This window comes from Ostrea edulis, chromosome 9 (genome assembly GCF_947568905.1).
Source record: "Ostrea edulis chromosome 9, xbOstEdul1.1, whole genome shotgun sequence".
Taxonomy (NCBI): domain Eukaryota; kingdom Metazoa; phylum Mollusca; class Bivalvia; order Ostreida; family Ostreidae; genus Ostrea; species Ostrea edulis.
Genome location: NC_079172.1, coordinates 46,982,570 through 47,005,543, shown reverse-complemented (window position 1 = coordinate 47,005,543; position 22,974 = coordinate 46,982,570). Strand labels below are relative to the sequence as shown.

At 34.5% G+C, this 22,974-nt stretch overlaps 1 protein-coding gene across 1 annotated transcript in view; it reads left to right on the top strand.

Moving 5' to 3' along the window:
* Positions 1 to 22,974, top strand: part of LOC125660113 (fibrillin-2-like) — a 64,078-nt gene that overhangs the window by 40,708 nt on the left and 396 nt on the right. The window contains exons 55-108 of the mRNA XM_056150763.1: positions 45 to 158; positions 540 to 653; positions 1,035 to 1,151; positions 1,307 to 1,423; positions 1,523 to 1,636; positions 1,764 to 1,880; positions 2,148 to 2,261; positions 2,338 to 2,454; positions 2,544 to 2,660; positions 2,982 to 3,095; positions 3,191 to 3,307; positions 3,904 to 4,020; positions 4,212 to 4,328; positions 4,422 to 4,535; positions 5,049 to 5,162; positions 5,251 to 5,367; positions 5,531 to 5,644; positions 5,852 to 5,965; positions 6,091 to 6,207; positions 7,208 to 7,324; positions 7,682 to 7,795; positions 8,303 to 8,416; positions 8,577 to 8,693; positions 8,948 to 9,061; positions 9,223 to 9,336; positions 10,662 to 10,784; positions 10,874 to 10,990; positions 11,085 to 11,201; positions 11,296 to 11,412; positions 11,520 to 11,636; positions 11,835 to 11,948; positions 12,105 to 12,218; positions 12,616 to 12,729; positions 12,999 to 13,112; positions 13,217 to 13,330; positions 13,570 to 13,683; positions 13,768 to 13,887; positions 14,061 to 14,174; positions 14,260 to 14,373; positions 15,042 to 15,155; positions 15,247 to 15,360; positions 15,479 to 15,592; positions 15,745 to 15,858; positions 15,954 to 16,070; positions 16,215 to 16,328; positions 16,512 to 16,628; positions 18,066 to 18,179; positions 18,826 to 18,939; positions 19,548 to 19,661; positions 19,787 to 19,900; positions 20,214 to 20,324; positions 20,488 to 20,601; positions 20,704 to 21,015; positions 22,575 to 22,883. Coding sequence (XP_056006738.1) covers positions 45 to 158; positions 540 to 653; positions 1,035 to 1,151; positions 1,307 to 1,423; positions 1,523 to 1,636; positions 1,764 to 1,880; positions 2,148 to 2,261; positions 2,338 to 2,454; positions 2,544 to 2,660; positions 2,982 to 3,095; positions 3,191 to 3,307; positions 3,904 to 4,020; positions 4,212 to 4,328; positions 4,422 to 4,535; positions 5,049 to 5,162; positions 5,251 to 5,367; positions 5,531 to 5,644; positions 5,852 to 5,965; positions 6,091 to 6,207; positions 7,208 to 7,324; positions 7,682 to 7,795; positions 8,303 to 8,416; positions 8,577 to 8,693; positions 8,948 to 9,061; positions 9,223 to 9,336; positions 10,662 to 10,784; positions 10,874 to 10,990; positions 11,085 to 11,201; positions 11,296 to 11,412; positions 11,520 to 11,636; positions 11,835 to 11,948; positions 12,105 to 12,218; positions 12,616 to 12,729; positions 12,999 to 13,112; positions 13,217 to 13,330; positions 13,570 to 13,683; positions 13,768 to 13,887; positions 14,061 to 14,174; positions 14,260 to 14,373; positions 15,042 to 15,155; positions 15,247 to 15,360; positions 15,479 to 15,592; positions 15,745 to 15,858; positions 15,954 to 16,070; positions 16,215 to 16,328; positions 16,512 to 16,628; positions 18,066 to 18,179; positions 18,826 to 18,939; positions 19,548 to 19,661; positions 19,787 to 19,900; positions 20,214 to 20,324; positions 20,488 to 20,601; positions 20,704 to 21,015; positions 22,575 to 22,883 — 6,615 coding nt within the window. The remainder of the gene's footprint in view (positions 1 to 44; positions 159 to 539; positions 654 to 1,034; positions 1,152 to 1,306; positions 1,424 to 1,522; positions 1,637 to 1,763; positions 1,881 to 2,147; positions 2,262 to 2,337; positions 2,455 to 2,543; positions 2,661 to 2,981; positions 3,096 to 3,190; positions 3,308 to 3,903; positions 4,021 to 4,211; positions 4,329 to 4,421; positions 4,536 to 5,048; positions 5,163 to 5,250; positions 5,368 to 5,530; positions 5,645 to 5,851; positions 5,966 to 6,090; positions 6,208 to 7,207; positions 7,325 to 7,681; positions 7,796 to 8,302; positions 8,417 to 8,576; positions 8,694 to 8,947; positions 9,062 to 9,222; positions 9,337 to 10,661; positions 10,785 to 10,873; positions 10,991 to 11,084; positions 11,202 to 11,295; positions 11,413 to 11,519; positions 11,637 to 11,834; positions 11,949 to 12,104; positions 12,219 to 12,615; positions 12,730 to 12,998; positions 13,113 to 13,216; positions 13,331 to 13,569; positions 13,684 to 13,767; positions 13,888 to 14,060; positions 14,175 to 14,259; positions 14,374 to 15,041; positions 15,156 to 15,246; positions 15,361 to 15,478; positions 15,593 to 15,744; positions 15,859 to 15,953; positions 16,071 to 16,214; positions 16,329 to 16,511; positions 16,629 to 18,065; positions 18,180 to 18,825; positions 18,940 to 19,547; positions 19,662 to 19,786; positions 19,901 to 20,213; positions 20,325 to 20,487; positions 20,602 to 20,703; positions 21,016 to 22,574; positions 22,884 to 22,974) is intronic.

Below are 22,974 nucleotides of genomic sequence, written 5' to 3'. Positions count from 1 at the left end.
ATTCTTATTAAAACCTTTTATTCAAGCTTTAATCTCTTTTACAGATTTCAATGAATGTAGCGATTCTCCTTGTGAAAATAACGGAACTTGCATAAACAACGAAGGATCTTTTATCTGCGACTGTGAAAACGGGTGGAAAGGAAAACTCTGTCACATAGGTTGTGTTTAAGGATATTGTTTTCTATTGGGTATAAAATTCTTGTGTCGGATAAGTTTAGATATTCTTTTCATGGTAATGTACCATTGGATTCTATTTCCGTCCAAGTAATGAAAAGATAAGTTTATTTTACAGACCCTGGGATTATTACTCGGAAGGTATTAATACATATACAGCATGCCATATCGCCTTCCTTAATCATTGTTATATAATACATAATATTATATATCCATCGCCATCTTCCCTATACCCTTTAATCTAACAGTCTTCTTCTAAACCGGGGTTCGCAGACCAACCACTCGGTCTAAATGTTGTACAATTGTTTGTTGTCGATAAAGATGTTTTGTGAGCCATTCAATAAAATCTTCTTTTTTCTGTTTAGACGAGAACGAATGTGAGCTGTATTCCCCGTGTGATCACGGTTTCTGTTTAAACACTAACGGTTCCTATTTCTGTGACTGTGACGATGGATGGCAAGGACAAAACTGTACAGAAGGTCTAGCTTATAATCACTTCTAACTCAGTGTATTTAGATTGTTATGTTCCCGTAATTTATTAAAGTCCATCATTTAATACTTTTTAAGAAAGAAATTATGATGAAATTCAGGGAAACTTCGAAAGTAATCTGATTTGACAAAGTCTGGTCCATGAGTTTTACAGACGACTCTGCAATTAGAGTCAAATTTTAACTCGGTCCTAAAAGACAGAAAAATTTTAACAAATCGAATGCATGAGTTTCTAATTGACGTCTATATAAAATGAGAGTGAGAAACATGCAAAAATTGAATAAGGGACAAATTATGATGAGAATATGACAGTGTGGGTCCAAAGTCTTTAGTTCTGAAAAACTATTTAGAATGGTTTCTTGTATTTTCAGACGCCAACGAATGTGAGCTCATAGGTGTATGTGAAAATGGCGGTAGCTGTGTGAACACCAACGGATCCTATGCGTGTCGATGTGTGGAGGGGTGGGAAGGACCACATTGTGAAAATGGTCAGCTATTTATTGTTTTTCAAACGTTAAGATGAATATCATAATCTATTAAATGCCTACATGTACGTTTAAATAATATTTCACTTATTTCTGCAAGCTGATATTACCGCCCCTTGGAATAATATTTGAAACCTATTTATTTACATTTTCCACAGACATCAATGAGTGCAATGTAACTGAACCATGTCAGAACAACGGTACCTGTGAAAATACATATGGTTCTTATGTTTGTCATTGCCAAGCAGGATGGCAGGATACAAATTGTCATAAAGGTGAAGACTCTCTCCCCGAAAAGTCTTTTAATCACATTTTAGGATACTTTCTCTCTAAAATCGCCATTGAATAAAATTGTACAACAAATAATGTTATAGATTTGAACGAATGCAACATGGAACCATGTGAAAATAATGGAACATGTCACAACAATAACGGGTCTTACACATGTGAATGCATGGAAGGTTATCAGGGTCAACATTGTCAAGACGGTGAGTGTTTAACATGTGTTAATTTGACATTCTTTATTATACTGTCATATGTGTCCAGATACTCAATATTTAAATCATTTTCTTTACCTCTTATACTTTCAATCGAAAAATTTTAATTTCTCTCTAGATTTTAACGAGTGTATTATGAAAGTACCGTGTGAAAACAACGGAACTTGTATTAACAACCATGGATCTTATGAATGCAATTGTGAAGATGGATGGCGTGGAAAACACTGTGATATTGGTAAATTGTGAAGATAACAATTCATACGTTTACATTTTCTGCCGTTTAAGACATTGTTCCCAGAATCAAATATTGTTATGCTCTCTTAATTTCTCCGCATCGGTTGATTTAAATACATTTTTAAAAATAAGTCTATACTTATCTTAAAATCAGAAATACTATTTCATGCTTCATGTGATGGTAAGCCAACATCCTTTGTGAAGAGGATAAATGAATGTTATTTTAGGTATATGTATTACATAATTACTATTGTATGTGTATTCTCAGATGACGACGAATGCAAAGGTTTGCCTTGTCAAAATAATGGGACATGCATCAATACTATGGGGTCCTATGTGTGTAACTGCACAGAAGGATGGCAGGATAAAGATTGTAGAGACGGTAATTTCTTACTACAGCTTTAAATTTCATGATTTGAAACAAAATCTTTGTACTTAACCTTTTTCCTATCATGTAGATGTGGATGAATGTCTTGTAAACTCCCCCTGCCAAAACAACGGCACTTGTATCAACAATAATGGTTCTTACGAATGCAACTGTACTCCAGGATGGGAAAACAAAAATTGCGGGACAGGTTAATACTTCAGTCTTTGTTATTGATTGACATTTCGCAGATTTGATTGACTGATATTTCTTTTTTGAAATGATGATGACTGGTTTTAGATATTGATGAATGTCAGCGTTATTCTCCTTGTCAACATAATGGAACATGCGTCAACAACAGAGGGGCTTACTCTTGTGAATGTAAGGCAGGATGGGAGGGCTTTCATTGTGAAAATGGTAAATATCTTCTACATGATTTAGAAACTGTGTACTCTTTTGTTGGTAAATATAAAGGTGAATGCTTTGTGTGTGATGTAAGATGGTTTCATAATTTGTCGTTGAATAAAAATGTTGCTTTCCTGGTGATCTTAGACAACAGAACTAAGTGTGTAGCAAAATGCAATGTTTATCCATAAAACAAAGAGCTCAACAGTATACGTATAAAAAAAAACTAATGCCAGGAAAGTTGATTGGAATGACTGTATCTCTTCTCCAAGACTCCTGCATCGTAGTTTTGGTCACTTTGTTGAGTCTTACGTAAAACCTTATTCTCTTTAGATACCAATGAGTGTTCGTTTGTTCCCTGTCATCATAACGGTTCCTGTATCAACATCGACGGATCATACTTCTGCAACTGCACAGACGGCTGGCAAAACAAAGATTGTAAAGAAGGTAATTACATATGTTTACAGCAACATTTAATGATCATATCATCACGTCATTATTTTACGGTACGAAAAACTTACAGTTTTTGACATTTTTCACAGATTTCGATGAATGTGTTGTTCTTGATCCTTGTCAAAACAATGGAACATGTTACAATACCAACGGCTCCTACGTATGCCAGTGTACAGATGGCTGGCATGGACACGACTGTGAACAAGGTATTGGTACCTTCTATACATAACAGTTGTAACGGGATCATGTTTATGTTATGTCAGGAGACGTAAATGCTCTCAGAGGTGAATTTAAAAAAAAACCACTGATGTCTCTCACTGTTCCCAAAAATGTTTGTAGGTGATAAACAAAATGTTCTTGTGTAATATATTTTTCAATAAAATCACTCGCATGCAAAAACTTTCAACTTGATTTAAGACATAGTTATGAAGGAAACAATTACCTTACAAAATCTGATATACGACAATTGTAAAAATTACATGTATCTATAGTATGCATTCATTGTTTTATATGAAGCGGACAAACTAGTCGACATTACTCAAATATGTATCATACAAAGGAAATAATACATGATAGTCTCAACATTTGCTGCATCAAATATTAATAACCGCTTTGATTTTTTCAAACAGATTATCTATAAATTGTTTCGAAACTAACAGTTCTGAAATAACTTTCTTGCTTTTCGTTTAGTGATCAACATTTTGTTCAATACATCTAATTTACTGACTCTAAGAAGTATACAAAATCCTCACCATATGCATATTACATATTTAAATTTTCTGTTCAATTTATTTCATTGTAGATAAAAATGAATGTCAGCTATACGGACCTTGTGAAAACAATGGAACGTGTTTGAATAACAGAGGGTCCTATGTCTGTAGATGTATGGAAGGATGGGAAGGACAACACTGTGGTGATGGTGAGATATCAATCATAATCTTTGGAATCTGATGTTATCACCCACAAGGTGTATACTGTATACAGCTACGAGTTCCCTACTGGTTATTTTCAGGATTATCGTCTAAATCCATTTCCGTACGGTTATAAATCTAATGTTTTATGTCCATTCTGCATACAATATAATAAAATATATATGTTGTTCATGCACAGATATTAATGAGTGTTTGGGGGCAGAGTTATGTGAGAATAACGGAACTTGTGTAAACAACAATGGATCTTACGCATGTATCTGTACAGATAACTGGCTTGGAAAACACTGCAATGATGGTAAGATATCTCGCTATCTCTTTTCTTGTCTCTAATGAATTATTAATGTTCAGAAAATAGCATATAATTTGTTGACTGTAATTTGTATTATAGATGCTGATGAGTGTGCAGAAGATCCTTGCTTAAATAATGGAACATGTCAAAATAACCTAGGTTCATATGAATGCAAATGTGCTCCTGGGTGGCAAGGTGTTAACTGTAAAAAAGGCAAGTACAAGAACCCGGTTGTATCCGCATAATATTTTCACATCGCTACTAGTCCATGTCCCAGTGGCATAGGACACTTTGATGAGGGATAATATGTTCCTTTGTCTGTCCTTCACGATAATACACACAGTGTCATTGCATTCCATCTTACTACAATCCTTCTCAAGGAAAATTGGCATTAATAAGTAAAAGCAAGTACTATATTGCCTATTAATCAGGAGAAATTTAACAGCCATAAAAGCGGGTTGCAATGACTAAGTCATTGTAACTAATCTGATGTTTACACATGTATCTTGTTCAAAGGATTCCAGTGTAACTTTTGCACATGCTCATACCACCTGAACAGTTACCCATCAAAGTCTGTAGTCCCTGTAGGGATTACAGTACTTAGTGCGCCAGTGCTTAATTTCATGAATTGAACTTTAAGTAGATTTCTTCCCTTTGATGAAGACCGATAGCCTGTAATAGCCTGTCTTATATTCCTTTAGTTGAATATTACTGCTTCAATTTTAGATGTAAACGAATGTTTGGATTCACCCTGTCAAAGCAATGGTACCTGTTCTAACACCGAGGGGTCATATTTCTGTAACTGTACCGCAGGCTGGAGTGCCCATAACTGTGATAAAGGTCTGCTAAAAGAAAACTACAATTCTTCAAATAAACCGATGATCTTTGTCAAGAGATGTTTGAAAGATTCGGTTGTGTGTCTTTGTAGATATCGATGAATGTACCGAATACGAACCATGCCAAAATAACGGTACATGTATCAACAACAATGGATCGTATATGTGTATGTGCACGAAGGGATGGCATGGACAACACTGTGATGAAGGTACATGTAAACTCCATTTTACTCCTACCCTATATTGAGGGTGTTTTCCAATGATAACACATTTACAATGCATTGATTAATCTTTTCTATATCAATGAGAAATCATACTAAATTCATTTTTCTTGTTTTTGTTTATTTCTGTAAATCCCACTTGATATCTAAGATGAGGATGAATGTCTTCAAACACCTTGTCAACATAATGGCACGTGCTCCAACACTATTGGATCATACACATGTACTTGTGACGACGGCTGGGAGGATAAGGATTGCAAGGAAGGTCAGTAAATGGTGGTGAAAAGGACATATTGTTAGGTCGTTCTCGGCACACTGTATATCCAGGGATTCATGTTTGCCCAACTCTCTATTTTGTATAGAGTTGTGAGATTGGTCACTGTTCGTTATCTTCACTTTTCTTCTATACACGTTGATTCCTCGTTTGAATTTTTAAAAAAATGCTGAGAAAAATTTTAATTTACCATTATAGATCGAAATGAATGTTTGGAATTTCCGTGTCAGAACAACGGTACGTGTATTAATAACGATGGTTCCTACATATGTAACTGTACAGTCGGCTGGGAAAGTCACAACTGCGAAAAAGGTATTACAACTCTTCAAAACTTACTAAACAAGAATACCTTATATTTACATTATTATACCACAGTACCACAGACAACTAAATGGCAGAAATGTATAAGTAAAGACAAGTAAAAATTATCGTTTTAGATGTAGATGAGTGTACTGTATTTGAGCTGTGTCAGAACAATGGAAACTGTACCAACAGTGAGGGTTCCTATGTTTGTACATGCGAGAGTGGATGGAGGGACCAGCATTGTGACAAAGGTATGTAGGAATTTGATATAGAAATCAAGGATTGGTTTTTAATTCAAAAACTCTCTATGGAGCAGTATTATAAAGATCCATTATTTGTCTTTTTGTGTGAATGAACTACATTATTAATTTCATGTGTTTCCTAGTCAACAACAGTGATTTGAACTAATTATCTTCCTCATAGGGTGTATCTTTTTGTCAGCAACATGCATTTGAAGTACTTTATGTATCTCATACTGTACATTTTAAGTCAGCAACAATCATTTCAAATACTAAGGCAAATGTTTGAAGTTTTCTTCCCTTGAGGATATGGGTTAGAATAGGTCCTCGGCATCCCTTCCTTGTCATAAGAGGCGACTAAATGGGGTGGTCCTTCGGATGAGACCGCAAAAACTGAGACCCCGTGTCACAGCAGGTGTAGCACAATAAAGTTTCCTCCCTGCTCAAAGGCTGTAAGCTCCAAGCATAGGCTGCAGCTAAAATCATCCCGTTTGTCATAAATTTGAGTTGTTAGTTTGCCGTTAATATCTATTTTCAATCAAATATCTAAGTATGAAGCAGACGTTTTTTGTCTGTCGACTGATTCGATATGCAGGAGCTTGTTCTGCATATGATAAATTTTTAAACCAAGGCCGGCTACTGAAAAACAAGTTGATGGGATAGGGGTTTCAACAGTCACGTTTAAAGTCGGCATTTCGCTAATTCTATGGTCGTTTTAACGATCCAGTTTACCAATACAACCTGTGATTGGGTCAAATGCTGTCTGATGTGTTAGATGCCAATTTTCAGGCAGTTCTTTACACACTGACATTGACTATATAATCCGTTTATCTGATCAAGATATAGGACTTATGACCGGTCGACAGGGGATGCTTACTCCTTCTAATCACCTGATCCCACCTCTGGTATATCTAGGAGTCCGTGTCTGCCCATTACTCTTTTTTGTATTCCTTATAGGAGTTATTCGTTTGATCACTGTACGTTATCTTCACCTTTTCATATAATTTCGTAGATGTGAACGAATGTTTGGAATTTGAACCTTGCATCAATAATGGAACTTGTCATAACAACAATGGTTCATACAGTTGTGAGTGTTCAGAGGGATGGATGGGACAACATTGTGATATTGGTAAGTATACGTGCTGTTTGATTTTGGCAATAACAAAAGGGGTGCAATGATGTATGAATAGCTCATTACATGTAGTTGGATAAGTACAAAAACGTATCATTGCAGTTGTGTTATTTATATCTTGTTATCAACATTTTTTCCATGCTTAAGACTGTACTTCATTTATAAACTATATATAAGTAGCATTTGAATTATGTATCATGCAAGGACCTATTCATACTTAGTTCAATAACTTATCACAATCAGATATAGCAACGTTTTTAATCACGCAGTAGGTGATTCATACCACAGATATATATATAGAGTGTGAGTTGAATCTCAGAATACAAAAGAACACTTTCTTTTTTCAAATGACAGATAAGAACGAATGCAAGTCGTCTCCTTGTCAAAATAATGGTACTTGTGTTAACAACGATGGATCTTATTCCTGTGTCTGTGCACCAGGCTGGACTGAATATGACTGTAAAACTGGTAAGTTTGTATATGCATGTTTCTAGAACAGATATCCCTCGGTATGAATCTATGGTTCTGGTTTCATGAAGCTGTAGATGATGAAGTATTCAATATTTGTCACATCAATGAAAATGCTGTCTTTTACAAGACCAAAGGAAATGCTTCTGTAAAGATAAAGGACGTTAATCATTCAAGTAAAACTATGAAAACTATTGCCATTTTATCAATGTGAACGTCAATAAGCAAAATAAAAAGTAGCTGGTATTTTAAACATTGTTACATAATGGTATGGATTTGCTGGTAGTGCGCACATTCTGATGCAAAATGAAAATAAATTATGTCCACCATGAAACATTTGAAAATCAAATAGCCATAATTCCAAGCATTCTTTAGATTATAATAGCGAAGATATTTATTTTCACTTAATTATTATATAATACTTCGATTCGCCTACCCCAAATAGTGACATTTTCATATTCAGAAACAAAAAGATATTTTAAATTCGATCGTTTTCTTTGAAAATAGACATCAATGAGTGCCAGTGGTCGCCATGCCAAAACAATGGCACCTGTGTAAACTCGATGGGTTCATACCAATGTAACTGTACAGAGGGCTGGCAGGGACATGATTGTCACATCGGTATGTTAACAGTGTATCTTAGTGTATTAAAAAGTATATAGGACACAGTTGTTTTGAGCACACTTGTTATAAATTTTCATAAACAGCATTGTTATCACTAGCTCTTAAATTAGTTCTGATTGTGAAAGAATGCTAGTACCATTTTAAATCCACACAACAGATTTGGATGAATGCAGTGTGTACTCGCCATGCGAAAACAATGGAACGTGTATCAATAATGAAGGATCTTACACGTGCAGCTGTACGAGGGGGTGGAGTGGAACGAACTGCAAAACGGGTACTAATTACCATATGTAATGTTTCGTCAAATGCTTCAGATCTGCAAAACACAACACACATCATGAAGCAATTATCAATCATTTAATTCTTTGTAAAAGAGGAATTTTATGTGATGCATTCGTTAAATTAGTTTGCGAAATTACACATACTTTAAAAACATTTGCAAATAAAAACGAAATGAACCGAACGAATTCTTTTGTTGATCAGTTGAGCCTATGAAATTTGTTAACACGGCATATAAAATCTTTCCAGACATTGATGAATGTTTGCTGTCTCCATGTAAAAACAATGGTACTTGCCATAACAGTAATGGGTCGTATGTCTGTGAATGTACAGAGGGCTGGCAGGGCAAACACTGCAATGGCGGTGAGTAAATCAAGGATGGTTTGAACATTTTTTTTCATCGAGTTTAATAAAGGTAAACTCCAAATACACACCAAAACCCCCATCAAAACATTAACGTGATGTCACCCATGCATTGCCATAATCATGTTATATAATTGTTGACATTTTGGTCCACTTCACAGATAATGATGAATGTACTTCAATGCCATGTCTCAATAATGGAACCTGCATCAATAATATTGGGTCATATTCGTGTGATTGTATGAAGGGATGGATTGGGGATATTTGTGAGAAGGGTAAGATACAGTATATATCAGAATAGAGAAGTGTAGTTCGTTTTCAGCATTGAGGGTATGATGAACACTAGCATTGTTGGAAGATTACATGAGATACATAATCTCTTTATGCAAATTTTACGACAATGTTGTTGACCGTCATATTCACCAACAATGACAACAAAACCACGCCTTATTGTTTATATTTACATCAACAAAGACAACAAAACCACGCCTCATTGTTTAGACATGTATTACATTAATAATGACAACAAAACCACGCCGCATTGTTTATATTTACATAGACCATGACAACAAAACCACGCCTCATTGTTTATATTTGCATCAACAATGACAACAAAACCACGCCTCATTGTTTATATTTACATAACAAATGACAACAAATACGCGCCTCATTGTTTATATTTACATAAACCATGACAACAAAACCACGCCTTATTGTTTATATTTACATAAACCATGACAACAAAACTACGCCTCAATGTTTATATTTACATCAACGACAACAAAATCACGCTTTATTGTTTATATTTGCATCAACAATGACAACAAAATCACGCCTTATTGTTTATATTTGCATCAACAATGACAACAAAACCAAGCCTCATTTGTTATATTTACATTAACACCAGTTGAACTGACTATAAAAGAAGGTTTTGATCTATGATATAAGCTTTTACAGTTGCATATTTTTAAAATACATAAAGAAAGAACACTAAATGGAACAGCAAGTACAGGTGGTCACATGATTTTATGATTGATGGGAAAATTCGAAGTTCTTTTTGCTTCTTGTGCTAATTCACGGGAAAATATTTATGGAGAAATAACCCCTAGAAAAATCTGATGTGGATGGAAAGTGAAAGATTGAAAGCAATTGAAAACTTTCAAATTTAACTTCTTTAGTTAAAGTATGCAGGTTTTGTAGAAAGTAATATGAAATCAAAATTAAAACCCCTGCTAGAAAAAAGTCTTTTATTACGGTGGTGTGTTGTGCCTCCTTAAGAAAGTCTATAGTTAGCTTTTAATTTTGTTTCCATTTTTTGCTCAAGACGACAAACACTTTAGATAAAGGAAAATTGAGACCTCATTTTCAATGTATCATCAATTGTCACATGAGTCATCTGAATCGTGATTTGGCATCGTGTTTAGTGCTGCCAACTGATTTAATATCATTGGCATGAATTTGAAACACTACAACCACATCGAAGTGAGAGAAAAAATCTTCTGAATGCAAATATATTTTTGTGAAAATAGTTGTATTTTAATTGCTGTTTTTAAAATGAGCAAATTCTAATGACATTAATTCTTATGCCAAATATTTTTAGATGATGATGAATGTAAGGCACCAGGTGGATCCCCTTGTCTGCATAACGGGACCTGTATTAACACTCAGGGTTCCTATCAGTGTGACTGCATGGAAGGTTGGCAGAATCACGATTGTCAGGATGGTAAGCAGGATTTGTCAAAACTGTTATATCAATGATACAGGTAAAATAACCGTAAATAATTCACGTTGTTGACAACTTTTTTTTTATAGATATAAATGAATGCGATGTGAATGACCCATGTCAAAATAATGCTACTTGTATCAACAATGACGGCTCGTATAAATGCGTGTGTGTGGATGGTTGGAAGGGACAAAATTGTGATATCGGTAAGATTTCTCTCCACCCAATGTGTCAATAATTTTGTGGTTTCATTATCAATAACATGTTTATTTTTCAAACTTTTAATCTTTCTAACATCAGATATCAACGAATGCACAGAAAATGGCCCCTGTCAGAACAATGGAACGTGTCATAATAATGATGGGTCGTATACTTGTACCTGTACGATTGGATGGCAAGGCCAACATTGTGATGATGGTTAGTAACGATATGAAATAAAGTTATGTAACGTTTTGTCCAGCAGATCAAAGCAAGATGTTTATTATTCATAATTGTGTTTAATACGTTTCAGATATAAATGAATGCACCGTTAAAGAACCATGTCAGAATAACGGAACATGCACAAACAATAAGGGGTCTTATATCTGTAGCTGTACAGCGGGGTGGAAAGGCAAACACTGCGATGAAGGTATGTTCTAACATGGATAACAAATTCCTAACTTATGTATGAATCTTCAATAGGGATAATGTAGGTGTTTTCAATGTGGCAATCCATTTCGATATTTTGCATTTTAGACTTCGATGAATGTGAGAACAATATGCCTTGTGAACATAATGGAACTTGTTTGAACAATGAAGGTTCTTATACATGCGAATGTATGGCAGGATGGACGGGACATGACTGCGAATCGGGTATATCATCCTGTATTTCACATAGTCAGCAAATTATCTGACATCTGCACAAAACATTTTAGGATTCATTTCCCACTTAGTTTACTACATTTCTAAAGCATGTAAAGCACATAACATTGCAGCAACTTTGCATGATATATTTATTCGAATCGCGCTATATCTTGAGAGAAAATCTGACAATTTGATAATGTTCTGTAGATGTGAATGAATGTGCCAACTCCCCATGTAAACACAACGGTACCTGTATCAATAATAAAGGATCATATATCTGCAACTGTACGAAGGCGTGGAAGGGCCAAAATTGCCAGATAGGTACGTAGTATCTTCCAAATTCTTGTGTATAGCAATATCAAGTCAATATATTTCCAAATGTACCATATTATTTTTAAGTTGTATTCAGCAGCAAGCACTCCTGCACAACAAAATGATCAACAAAAAGTTCATGTTAGATTGTAACACCTCTTTCAGATGTTGACGAATGTGAGCTGGCTCCATGTGAAAACAATGGCACGTGTATTAATACCGTTGGCTCCTACACCTGTGATTGTACCGATGGTTGGAAAAATAAAGACTGCAAAACTGGTAACAGTTACAAAAATACCATTACGAAACCTTCCTAGATGAACCACTTTTATTCACTCTGATAAACTCTCTGTGGAATTTGCAAGCACCCCTTTTGTGCGAAGCATTGTTAACCAATTTGTTTAGATTGATCACTGTTCGTTATCTTCACCTTGCATACCGAACGTACATGTTGAAAAAGTAGCAAAAATAGCACATTTACTGAAATTTTACTACAGCGATTCATGAATAAATGTATTCATTAAAATGTGTACACTAAATGTATGTAAACTTTGCAGCTTTCAAAAAATTCAGTTTCAATTACTGGTATGTATTATAATCGTTAGCATTTGGATTGGGTATAAGCATAATTTAACTGTCTTTATTTTTCATCAATGAAGTTCTTTGCCATTTTCAGATGTTAATGAATGTAACAACTCCCCATGCCACAACAATGGAACATGTACGAACAACGAGGGATCATACACCTGCTCTTGTGCGGGAGGTTGGAAGGGACACAATTGCGAAGAAGGTACATTTTTCACATACAAAGTCGATTTCTGCATTGTACACGGAAACTTAGTATACCTTTTTATGTCTAGCCGATGTGTCAAATACTTTTATTCTACTGAAATGCTGTCATTTTACAATCAAATGTGCTTAAAAATGAAAAAGAATTCAAATTTGTATGATTGATTGTATACTGTTTGATGTCCCTTTCAAAAAAAATTTCACTGACATGGAGATGTTTCAAATTTATATATAGATTCTACTTGTCTAATGATTATGTTTATTTTATAGATAAGAATGAATGTGAGCAATCACCTTGTCGACACAATGGCACCTGTATCAACAACCAGGGGTCCTACAAATGTGATTGTACTGTGGGATGGAAGGGCAAAGACTGTAACACTGGTACTCAAGAAATGCTTCTTTATACATATACACCGTGTGTGTGTCTGCGTGATATGTTTTCTAAATATCATTTACCATCGTTTAAATGTTATTTTATGTTATAGATGTAAATGAATGTGAGAATTCCCCCTGTCAGAATAGTGGTACCTGCATCAACACTGAGGGATCTTACGGGTGTAATTGTACGGAGGGCTGGCAGGGACATAATTGTGAAATAGGTAACACTAGTTTCAAAGAATTTCATTTCTATAAGTTGTTTTAATTACATGGTGCTATATTTGAATATTTTACCCCCATAAAGGCACTTTCATTACAGATCATTCATACATTTTCATGAAAAAAGTCTTAAACCATGAATACATTCAGTATAATAGTGACATATTAAACTTACTCACGAATTGCCAATGAACAGTACCATAACTGTACAATTGACTAAATCTTATTTTCCTTGAAACAGACATCAATGAATGTGACAATGAGCCTTGTCAAAACAATGGAACTTGCATTAATTCACCAGGGTCCTATGATTGTGACTGCATGAGTGGATGGAAAGACAAAAACTGCGATGAAGGTATGCAATATCACTATAATAATCCATCTTTAATGTATTACACAACTAAACATCAATCATTTGTTACACAATTCATTTTAACAGATGTCAACGAATGTGATAACTCCCCTTGCCAAAATGGCGGCACCTGCATCAACAGCAATGGCTCATACTATTGTGATTGTACAGACGGCTGGACAAGTAATATTACAGATTGTGAAACAGGTATTTTTTTCTGTAATGAGATATCGCGATATTTACTACAAAGTATTTAAGAGTATTATGAAACTTGTTTTGACTTGCTCCTTTGGTAATTGCAGATATACCAGGTATTGGATGCATGTATGTTAGAGAGTACTGATATATATATATATATATATATTGTTTCTTTTCAACAGATGTGGATGAGTGTAAGAATAGTCCATGTCAACACAATGGAACTTGTATCAACAATCAAGGGTCCTACCATTGTGCATGCACGGAAGGATGGCTAGGCGAGGATTGTAAAACAGGTGCGCAAATGCAATATGTATTCTGGTTGTTCGCTCTTCTTAGCAAACATTATTTTTCTACCAAATATGTTGACATTGGTTTCAGATCGTAATGAGTGTGACAACTCCCCTTGTCAAAATGGAGGCACGTGTTTGAATAACGATGGGTCATATATCTGTAACTGCACTGAGGGTTGGGAAGGACATGAATGTCAGACAGGCAAGTACATGTATCTGTATGATTACCATGAACATTTGCTGTAAATATTACACGTATCTATATAATGACTGTAAACCTGAACATCGGCTGTAAATATTGCATGTATCTGTATGATTACTGTAAACCTGAACATCGGCTGTAAATATTACATGTATCTGTATGATTACTATGGACATCTGCTGTAAATATTACACGTATCTGTATGATGACTGTAAACCTGAACATTGGCTGTAAATATTACACGATCTGTATGATTACTGTAAACCTGAACATCGGCTGTAAATATTACATGTATCTGTATAATGACTGTGAACCTGCACATCGGCTGTAAATATTACATGTATCTGTATAATGACTGTGAACCTGAACATCTACTGTAAATATCTCATGTATCTGTGTAATTACTGTAAACATGAACATCTGCTGTAAACATTACATTTGCGTGGGTAAATTTGCAATTATTGTATTTCTCAATAACTCAGATATATATAATTGTACGGAATTTATTTATATTGAGATTTATTGTTGCAAACCTGGATATATAACGCACATGCTAATATCAATATACATATACAGCTACACTAATACAGAAAATGTAAGTCCGTGTATAACACTGTCGACATATAGCTCTTGGAGAAGTAGAATTTTATCAAGAACATTTTTTGTAGATAAGAATGAGTGTTTGTCCGAACCTTGTGAAAACAATGGAACGTGCATCAATAGCCAGGGATCGTATAAGTGTGACTGCAACAATGGATGGACAGGGAAAGACTGCATAGAAGGCAATATTGTACTCTGATATACAGCGATATAACTTTATAATTGCATTAGCGTCAATGAATTTTTGACTGATTGAAATGATTCCTTTTGTAGATGTTAATGAATGCATCAATGATCCTTGTAATAATGGAGGAACCTGCCTCAATACTGATGGCTCCTACAAATGTAAATGTCTGGAAGGCTGGCAAGGCCATGACTGCGAGGAGGGTGAGTAATGCTATTTATCATTCTGTGTTTTACCATTTTATGCACACCCTGTCTATAACAAAAGTGCACATCTACATGTATTTATAAACGATATGAATATAGTTCTTATTTCTTAAAGACAAAAATGAATGTGAAGATTCGCCATGTCAGCACAATGGAACATGTGTCAATACTTTGGGGTCGTACAAATGTCACTGCACTGATGGCTGGCAAGACAAACAATGTCGAGCAGGTATAATCAAATTAAATCGCAAATGTTTTATTTAGTAACATGTATGAGTGCATTAAGTGGATACGCAGATTTGTAGACTATTTGTAATACCATCATGTATTGCTGGTTAATATCCAGATATATAAAGTTGTGTATAACTACTTTTTTTAAAGATGTGGATGAATGCAAAACTTCCCCATGTCTCAATGGTGGGACCTGCATCAACAACCAAGGCTCCTACACATGTAAATGTACGGAGGGCTGGCAAGGACATGATTGTTTAGAGAGTAAGTGTTGTCAGATGACAGATACCAATCACTCATTGATAATCATTGCATCTTTCATACAGTTATTTAAATCTCCTTTCTTTATGTTTTTACAGATAAAAATGAGTGTTTGATATCAGCACCTTGTCAAAATGGCGGCACGTGTGTGGATACAGAGGGATCTTACAAATGTAAATGTGTTGTCGGTTGGGAAGGACAGAATTGTCAGACAGGTAATATTCCACCATGTGGTGCTGAAAGAAAATTGATTTAATGAAATAAATGAAGGTATATATGGATTCACAAGTTAACCCTTAGTTATATCTCAACTCGTTAAGATTGGTGGAGTAAAACTATTTATTGTTTACATTTATCAGATGTGAATGAATGTGAACAGCTCCCATGCCAGCATGGTGGAACATGTCATAATAACGAAGGATCCTTCACTTGCACATGCAAACCAGGATGGACGGGTACCACGTGTGAAAAGGGTATCAAATTCATTTTGTCGTAGTGTAACTTTCCAAAAAATATGTGTTTTTGATTTTCACAACTTCAAATACAGTTAACAAGATATTGGCTTTAATTCTTTCTTTCTCTCAAATAAAAATGCAATATAATTTCTTGTGAAACAAATTAAATGATAAATCTGTAAATGGTTATCTTGTTGACAGATATTGATGAGTGCTCGCCCAACAATCCCTGTGTAAATAACGGAACCTGCTCCAATACTCGAGGTTCCTACAGATGTTCATGTACTCTGGGCTGGACAGGAGATCATTGTGAAGAAGGTAATCATATAATATACCTTGGTTTATGTGGTATTTTATGGGTTCTAATACGCCTGTTTCGGGATAAGAGCTCTCCTATGTATGAGGTGCATGTAGTGGAACTTTGAATGCCTACGTGGGACAGATTGGATCTACTATCAGTGAGAAAAATGACCAAATGTATTAAAAGCGACTTCTGTTTTAACATGTAAATATAAGAATTACAAAATACTATCGAAAAATAATTTACTAAAGTGAAAACATGTCAGACATACATGAACAGAAGTACAAAAAGCATTGATGTTGGCCTCATCTAACCCTCCAGAATCATGATTTAGATAACTTGGAATCTGCACTTCATGATGATGCTTGCATATCAATATGACAGTTACTGGCCCTGCCTCGAGAGTACGACGTAAAACGTATCCTTTACTGAGGCCCCATCCTACATTCCGGGTCAAGATTTAAACAAATACGTATATTTGAATCTGCACTACCTGTGGATGCTGGCATATCAATATGACTAATCAGTATTGTTGTTCTAAAGAATGAGATTTTTCTTTATGTATTCACACACTAACTTTGTTCTTCACTTGTAACCCCCTACCTCCGGGTGTATCATTTGAACATCTTGAATCCATAGTACCTGAGGGTGCTTGCAAATTAATATGTTTGTAGAGACATTCTAATACCGCTGCATTGTAAATTCCTTGGCGTAATGCGAAATACGACTTCTGTCTGTTTGCTGAAAGCGCTATCGAAATATTCTGTGACTCAAAAAAATTCAGTTAAACACAATGTTGTGAAACGTTTACCTAAGGAAATATACATTATTCCATTTAAACAAATTAAATCAAATATATGTGACAATTTAGAAAGTATATAAGGATTTATTTGAATTTTGGTTTTGGATGATATGAACACCTTAGGAACTATGTAATCCTGCACGAACATCGAAACTATTCTATTTGATCAGGATTGGATAAAACAATGCTTTAAATGTTCTTTCCATTTTTCTGTTAAAAATATTTAAAATACGAGTACCTCTAATACAACACAAATACATAGCCTCCTAAGACTTTCATAGCATATAACTGGTCACCTCTTCTCGTTAAACAGTACATTGATTAAGATATGTAAAATCTTGGTCAATTGACATGATTTTGATTTTCATAGTTTTAAAAAGTGTTACTTTATAGATTTATCGTGCTTATAAGCATTAATGTTTATTGTGCCTATTGAATAATACTCATACAAAAGATGTTTTTCTATCATGGATAAAGTGTAATGAATTAAAACATGAAGACAACGGTACGTTAATTAGCCCTTTTTAATGCGTTTTCTGAAGAAAGAAAAAAACTATTATATCTAAACCATTGCCTTGTCTCCTCTTTAGATGATAATTATGACCACATTTACATGTTTCATCGATGATTTATTTTGTCATGTTTTATTTAGATAAAAATGAATGTGCTTCACTACCTTGTGCCAATGGTGGTACGTGTATGAATAGTGAGGGGTCCTACTCCTGTCAGTGTGAAGCGGGATGGACGGGGAAGGACTGTCTGGAAGGTATGTGTTGGGGGATCAGGGTCTGAATCTTCCTATACGTACATGTAATTAGTACAAAATACAGGTGATTCATGGGTCACAACATTTACTAATCTCAGTCACATCAAGATTCATCAGCTTCTCTATCTCAATAGTTGATTTTACAAGTACTTGAATTTTCAAGAAAAAAATATACATTTATAAACTATTACACAATTTAAATCAAACCTCTTCACGATGAGAATACGATTATGCAAAACAGTGGTGACCTAACAAGAAAACACACAATAAGGGCAATTAATCAGAGGTCAGACAGGCCAACTGCAAAATTCTAATTAATCTGAAAAGTGATTAAAAGATTCTGACAACTTGTCTGGCAATATGACATATCGGTTCTTCTATTTTGAAGAGAATGGGATTTTTTTCATTCAATTAGATGTACAACAATTTGGAATGTGTATCTGTACTTCTGTATAGAGCATTTTCAATCTAATGTTAGTTCGAAACATTATTAGTTATGATCAATTATAAGATGTTCTGTTTCTCTAAAATCAATATGGACAGAAGTCCATATCATAATATGATGATGTTAAAGACTTTGTTTTACATCAATACTTTTATAACTAAAAAGTCGCAGCAATTAAGCAATATGTACTCATACTTACAGACGTTAACGAGTGCCTGAAATCCCCTTGCAAGAATGGTGGAACATGTCAGAACACAAAAGGTTCATTCAAGTGTCAGTGTGTGAAAGGATGGGAGTCACCGGTTTGTGATAAAGGTTTGTAACTTGTTAGTCTTCTACAATAATTCCATATCAAGAACTTTCTGATAGAGGTTTCCCAAAACGTGTGATTTCAAAAGAAGCGTTAAATCATGAATGTAGCATTGTACACAGGGTCATCTCGAAGTGGAGGTCATAAAGGACCCGCATCATACCTTGTCCTTTGATCTTGCTATGGAATATCATATACAGTGCATCTCCATGTTTTGTCAATTTCACCGCACAAAAAAGTATACTTATTCTTGTGAAGCTTTAATAATTTGAAGAAAAAAACATATGACCTTCTATTTTCTATTTGCATTGACTTGTTTGAGCAGAATATATTTGATATTTTAAATAACTTTGGGGATTTTTATACCTCATCACAATAGAGCTATACTTTAATAACATGGATATTAAAACTTGATACTTTAATTTACTATGGTAAGCAATTTCATGATATAGTTAGCTATTGTAAATAATAAACGTTAATGTATTTTTGTTAGAGTGTATACATTAAATGATTAATTATATGAAAGTTTGTTAATAAGGTGAGGAGAATTAAATGAGTGTTGTAATCAATGGGTCTATATCTGTTATATAAAAATAATGGCTTTTTTTTTTAGATGTCAATGAATGTAACAATAATCCTTGTGAAAATGGTGCTACCTGCAGCAATACCGAGGGATCTTATAAATGCACGTGTACCCCAGGATGGACAGGTCCAAACTGTAAAAAAGGTATAAATTCATAGTTTATATTTCTTTGGTTAAAAAAATGATGAGAAGACGAAATGAGAGGGGAATTTTATCTTCTTTTTTTTTTTTTTTTTTATCTTATATGATTTTTATCTATTTTCTAACAGATATTGATGAATGTAAAACGAATCCCTGTCAAAATGGCGGGAAATGTCAAAACACTGAGGGCTCTTATATGTGTCAGTGTACGGATGGTTGGACTGGCCAACGTTGTGGGAAAGGTTAGCAAATACAGAAAACATGTATTTTCGTTCTTTTATTTAAAAAATTCTGTCTATGATTACGTTCAGAAATTGCGTATAATAGATTGTCTAATGTACACCTGAGAATTTGTGTATAATAGATTGTCTAATGTACGCTTGAGAATTTGCGAATAATAGATTGCCTAATGTACACTTGAGAATTTGCGTATAATAGATTGTCTAATGTACACTTGAGAATTTGCGAATAATAGATTGCCTAATGTATACTTGAGAAACGTGTTGTTTATATGTTTACATGAAGAAGATTTCATTTTTTTCCCTTTTACTATAGATGTTAACGAATGTAACGAAAATCCTTGCAGCCATGGGGAATGTATTAATGTAATGGGTTCCTATAGATGTGATTGTGAAGCTGGTTGGACTGACACTCACTGCGAAACCGGTAAGGCATTAGGCAATATATCCATGCATATATTAAAAAAAATCGTTAAGTAGAACTACAAGTCATCAAGATTTACTCAACTTTATCTTTTTCATTTCTTTAATAGTTGTGCATAATACATACAATTGTAAAATTTTATCTTATTTTGTATATTCTATGGTAGACGTCAATGAGTGCTTAACTGATCCATGTCTTAATAATGGAACGTGTCGAAATACTATTGGATCATACAAATGCACATGTCCAGACCCGTGGATAGGGCGTAACTGTCACAGTGGTATGTGAAAATTTCCGATCATTTGTACGCCTTCTTTCTATCGTGATCTATGCAGATACTTTCTATGCTCATATTCTAACTGCCAATTCTCTTGTTTTAAAGGTATGTTTGCAACAAGTGCACGTGAACAAATGGGATCTAAAAACATTGAAATCCAATGTGATCTTAAAAACTATGACGAGAAATGGAGACATTTTGATGTTGTTCGCAACAACGTACCTGTAATCCGGGTCCTTCCTGATGGCAGAGTTCAGACTAGATTTAATCGGAAGAGAGTAGTCGTAAAACCCACAATAGAAAACCACGACACTTCAGTAAATGTGAAGTTCGTAAAATACCGTTGCCGGGACGAGGGACGGTATACCTGCTTAATAGACAATAAACACCCACAGGATATGATAGCAGTTGTTACTAGTAAGCTTAAACGATTTCCAATTTTTCAATACTTTTCATTTGAGGACACTCGCCTTAATTTCAATGTTGAAAATTTAAAAACAAAATGTGAACGCAGCTTTTGTTCATGGTAGCATTAGTACATGAATGAAAAAAGTGAAGATAACGAACAGAGACCAATCTTATAAATCCTATAAAGAATACAAAATTTAGAGCATAGGCAAACACTGACCCCTGGAAACACTAGAGGTGGGATCAGATGCCTAGGAGGCGTAAGCATTTCCTGTAGACCGGTCACACTCGCTGTAAGCCTTCCATCTTGATTATGTATTTATTGATATAAAACACGTCAGACCGCTTTCAACGTATGACAGGTTGTATTTGTAAATACAATCATTAGAATAACCATGAACTTGGCGAAATTCTTACTTTACACCTCTCTGTAACATGTCGTTAGCTTGCCTGAATTTAAAAATGGATCATATGCAGAACAAGCACTTACATGTACTACTGAACCAGATAAGAGACATACACAACATATGCAGGTAGAAATGGAATATTGCTACATAGATATGGGCAATTGACGATGGAGATGCTGAAGTAATTTTGTCTGTCATATAGTTGAGTTCTGTTTCAAGGGGACAATGAATGCCTTATGTTAAAAAGCGCTCTTGAATACATATCTCAAAGCACATTAGTTTTGAGCATTATGGACAGAAATGATGGTTTACAATCAACTATATAAAGATATAAATATTTTCTGTGGTGAACCATTTTACTACATGTGGTATTTATTTTATTTTAATGGGAAAAAACACAGATACTTAGAAAGAGCTAACCAAGTAGAGATTTTTCAAAAAGAACAAGATTTATTTGTGCTACAGATCATTGTTTTGCTTTCAAAATGTTATATATGGGTTGAGGGTTTTTTTTCAGTCACATTATCAGTAGCTCATTATGGAAAAGGAATGTCTTATCATAATTGTCTTTTTGTGCATGGTTAGAATTGAGGATATTGTGTATGTAAAAAAGCTTATTCCTCATAAATAGGTATAAATACTAGTGAGAGATAAGTTTACTGATTTTCAATAAATTATCCCTGCGCTGTCGCACATAAAAGCAAAAAACTGTAAAATGGTTTGATTTCTAATTTAAAATACATGTACTTATGCTAATAGAAATTTCTCCGGTTCCATCTGTGTAGAGTTCCTATTACCCATACATAGATAACCATTTCTTGTAAAGCAAGGAAATATATATCTACAAAAGAGATACATGTTTCTATGTAAGAGAATGAGATCAGTAGCAGATTTTAGAATATGCAGCAAAGCTTTAACTTCTCTGAATTTTACCATATGCTTCAGACTTGAATGCAAAAAAAAATTAACATTTTCTGATTTTAGAGAAACCCCTCAATACTTTTCCTGTAAAATTGTGTTTCGTTTAGAGGATATACCGACCTTGATTACAAAACTTGTCATATTGTCAATATAATATCATTTGATAAGTTGAATATATCTTCGAAATTATGTTATGAATAATGAAATATTCAATCACATATTTTGTATCATTTCTTTCAGCCCCACCAAAAGATAAACCTTCCATACAGAGTATTGATGAGCTCTTTGGTGAAAATAATGTTGATTTTAACTGCACTGGTAAACCAGGATATCCGGATGGAAACTTGGAGTTTGAAGTCAAGTTATCAAATGACACTGAGTTCCGCCCCTACCAGTTTTATAGTGCTAAAGTGGAGAATGAGGACAAAGATTGTTCTCGAACTCAGACAATTTCTGCTACCTTTTTATTTACCATGGAGTGGAATCAAGCAAAGATTAGGTGTAGAAGCGGTCAGCAGTTTGATGAAACTAATGTATATCTCATTCCACGTGAGTATGGCTGCTTTTACAAAAAACAAAAATAGCGCATATGCCAACATTCAGTAGGGTTTCATTTCCCACTAAAATATCAAACATGTTT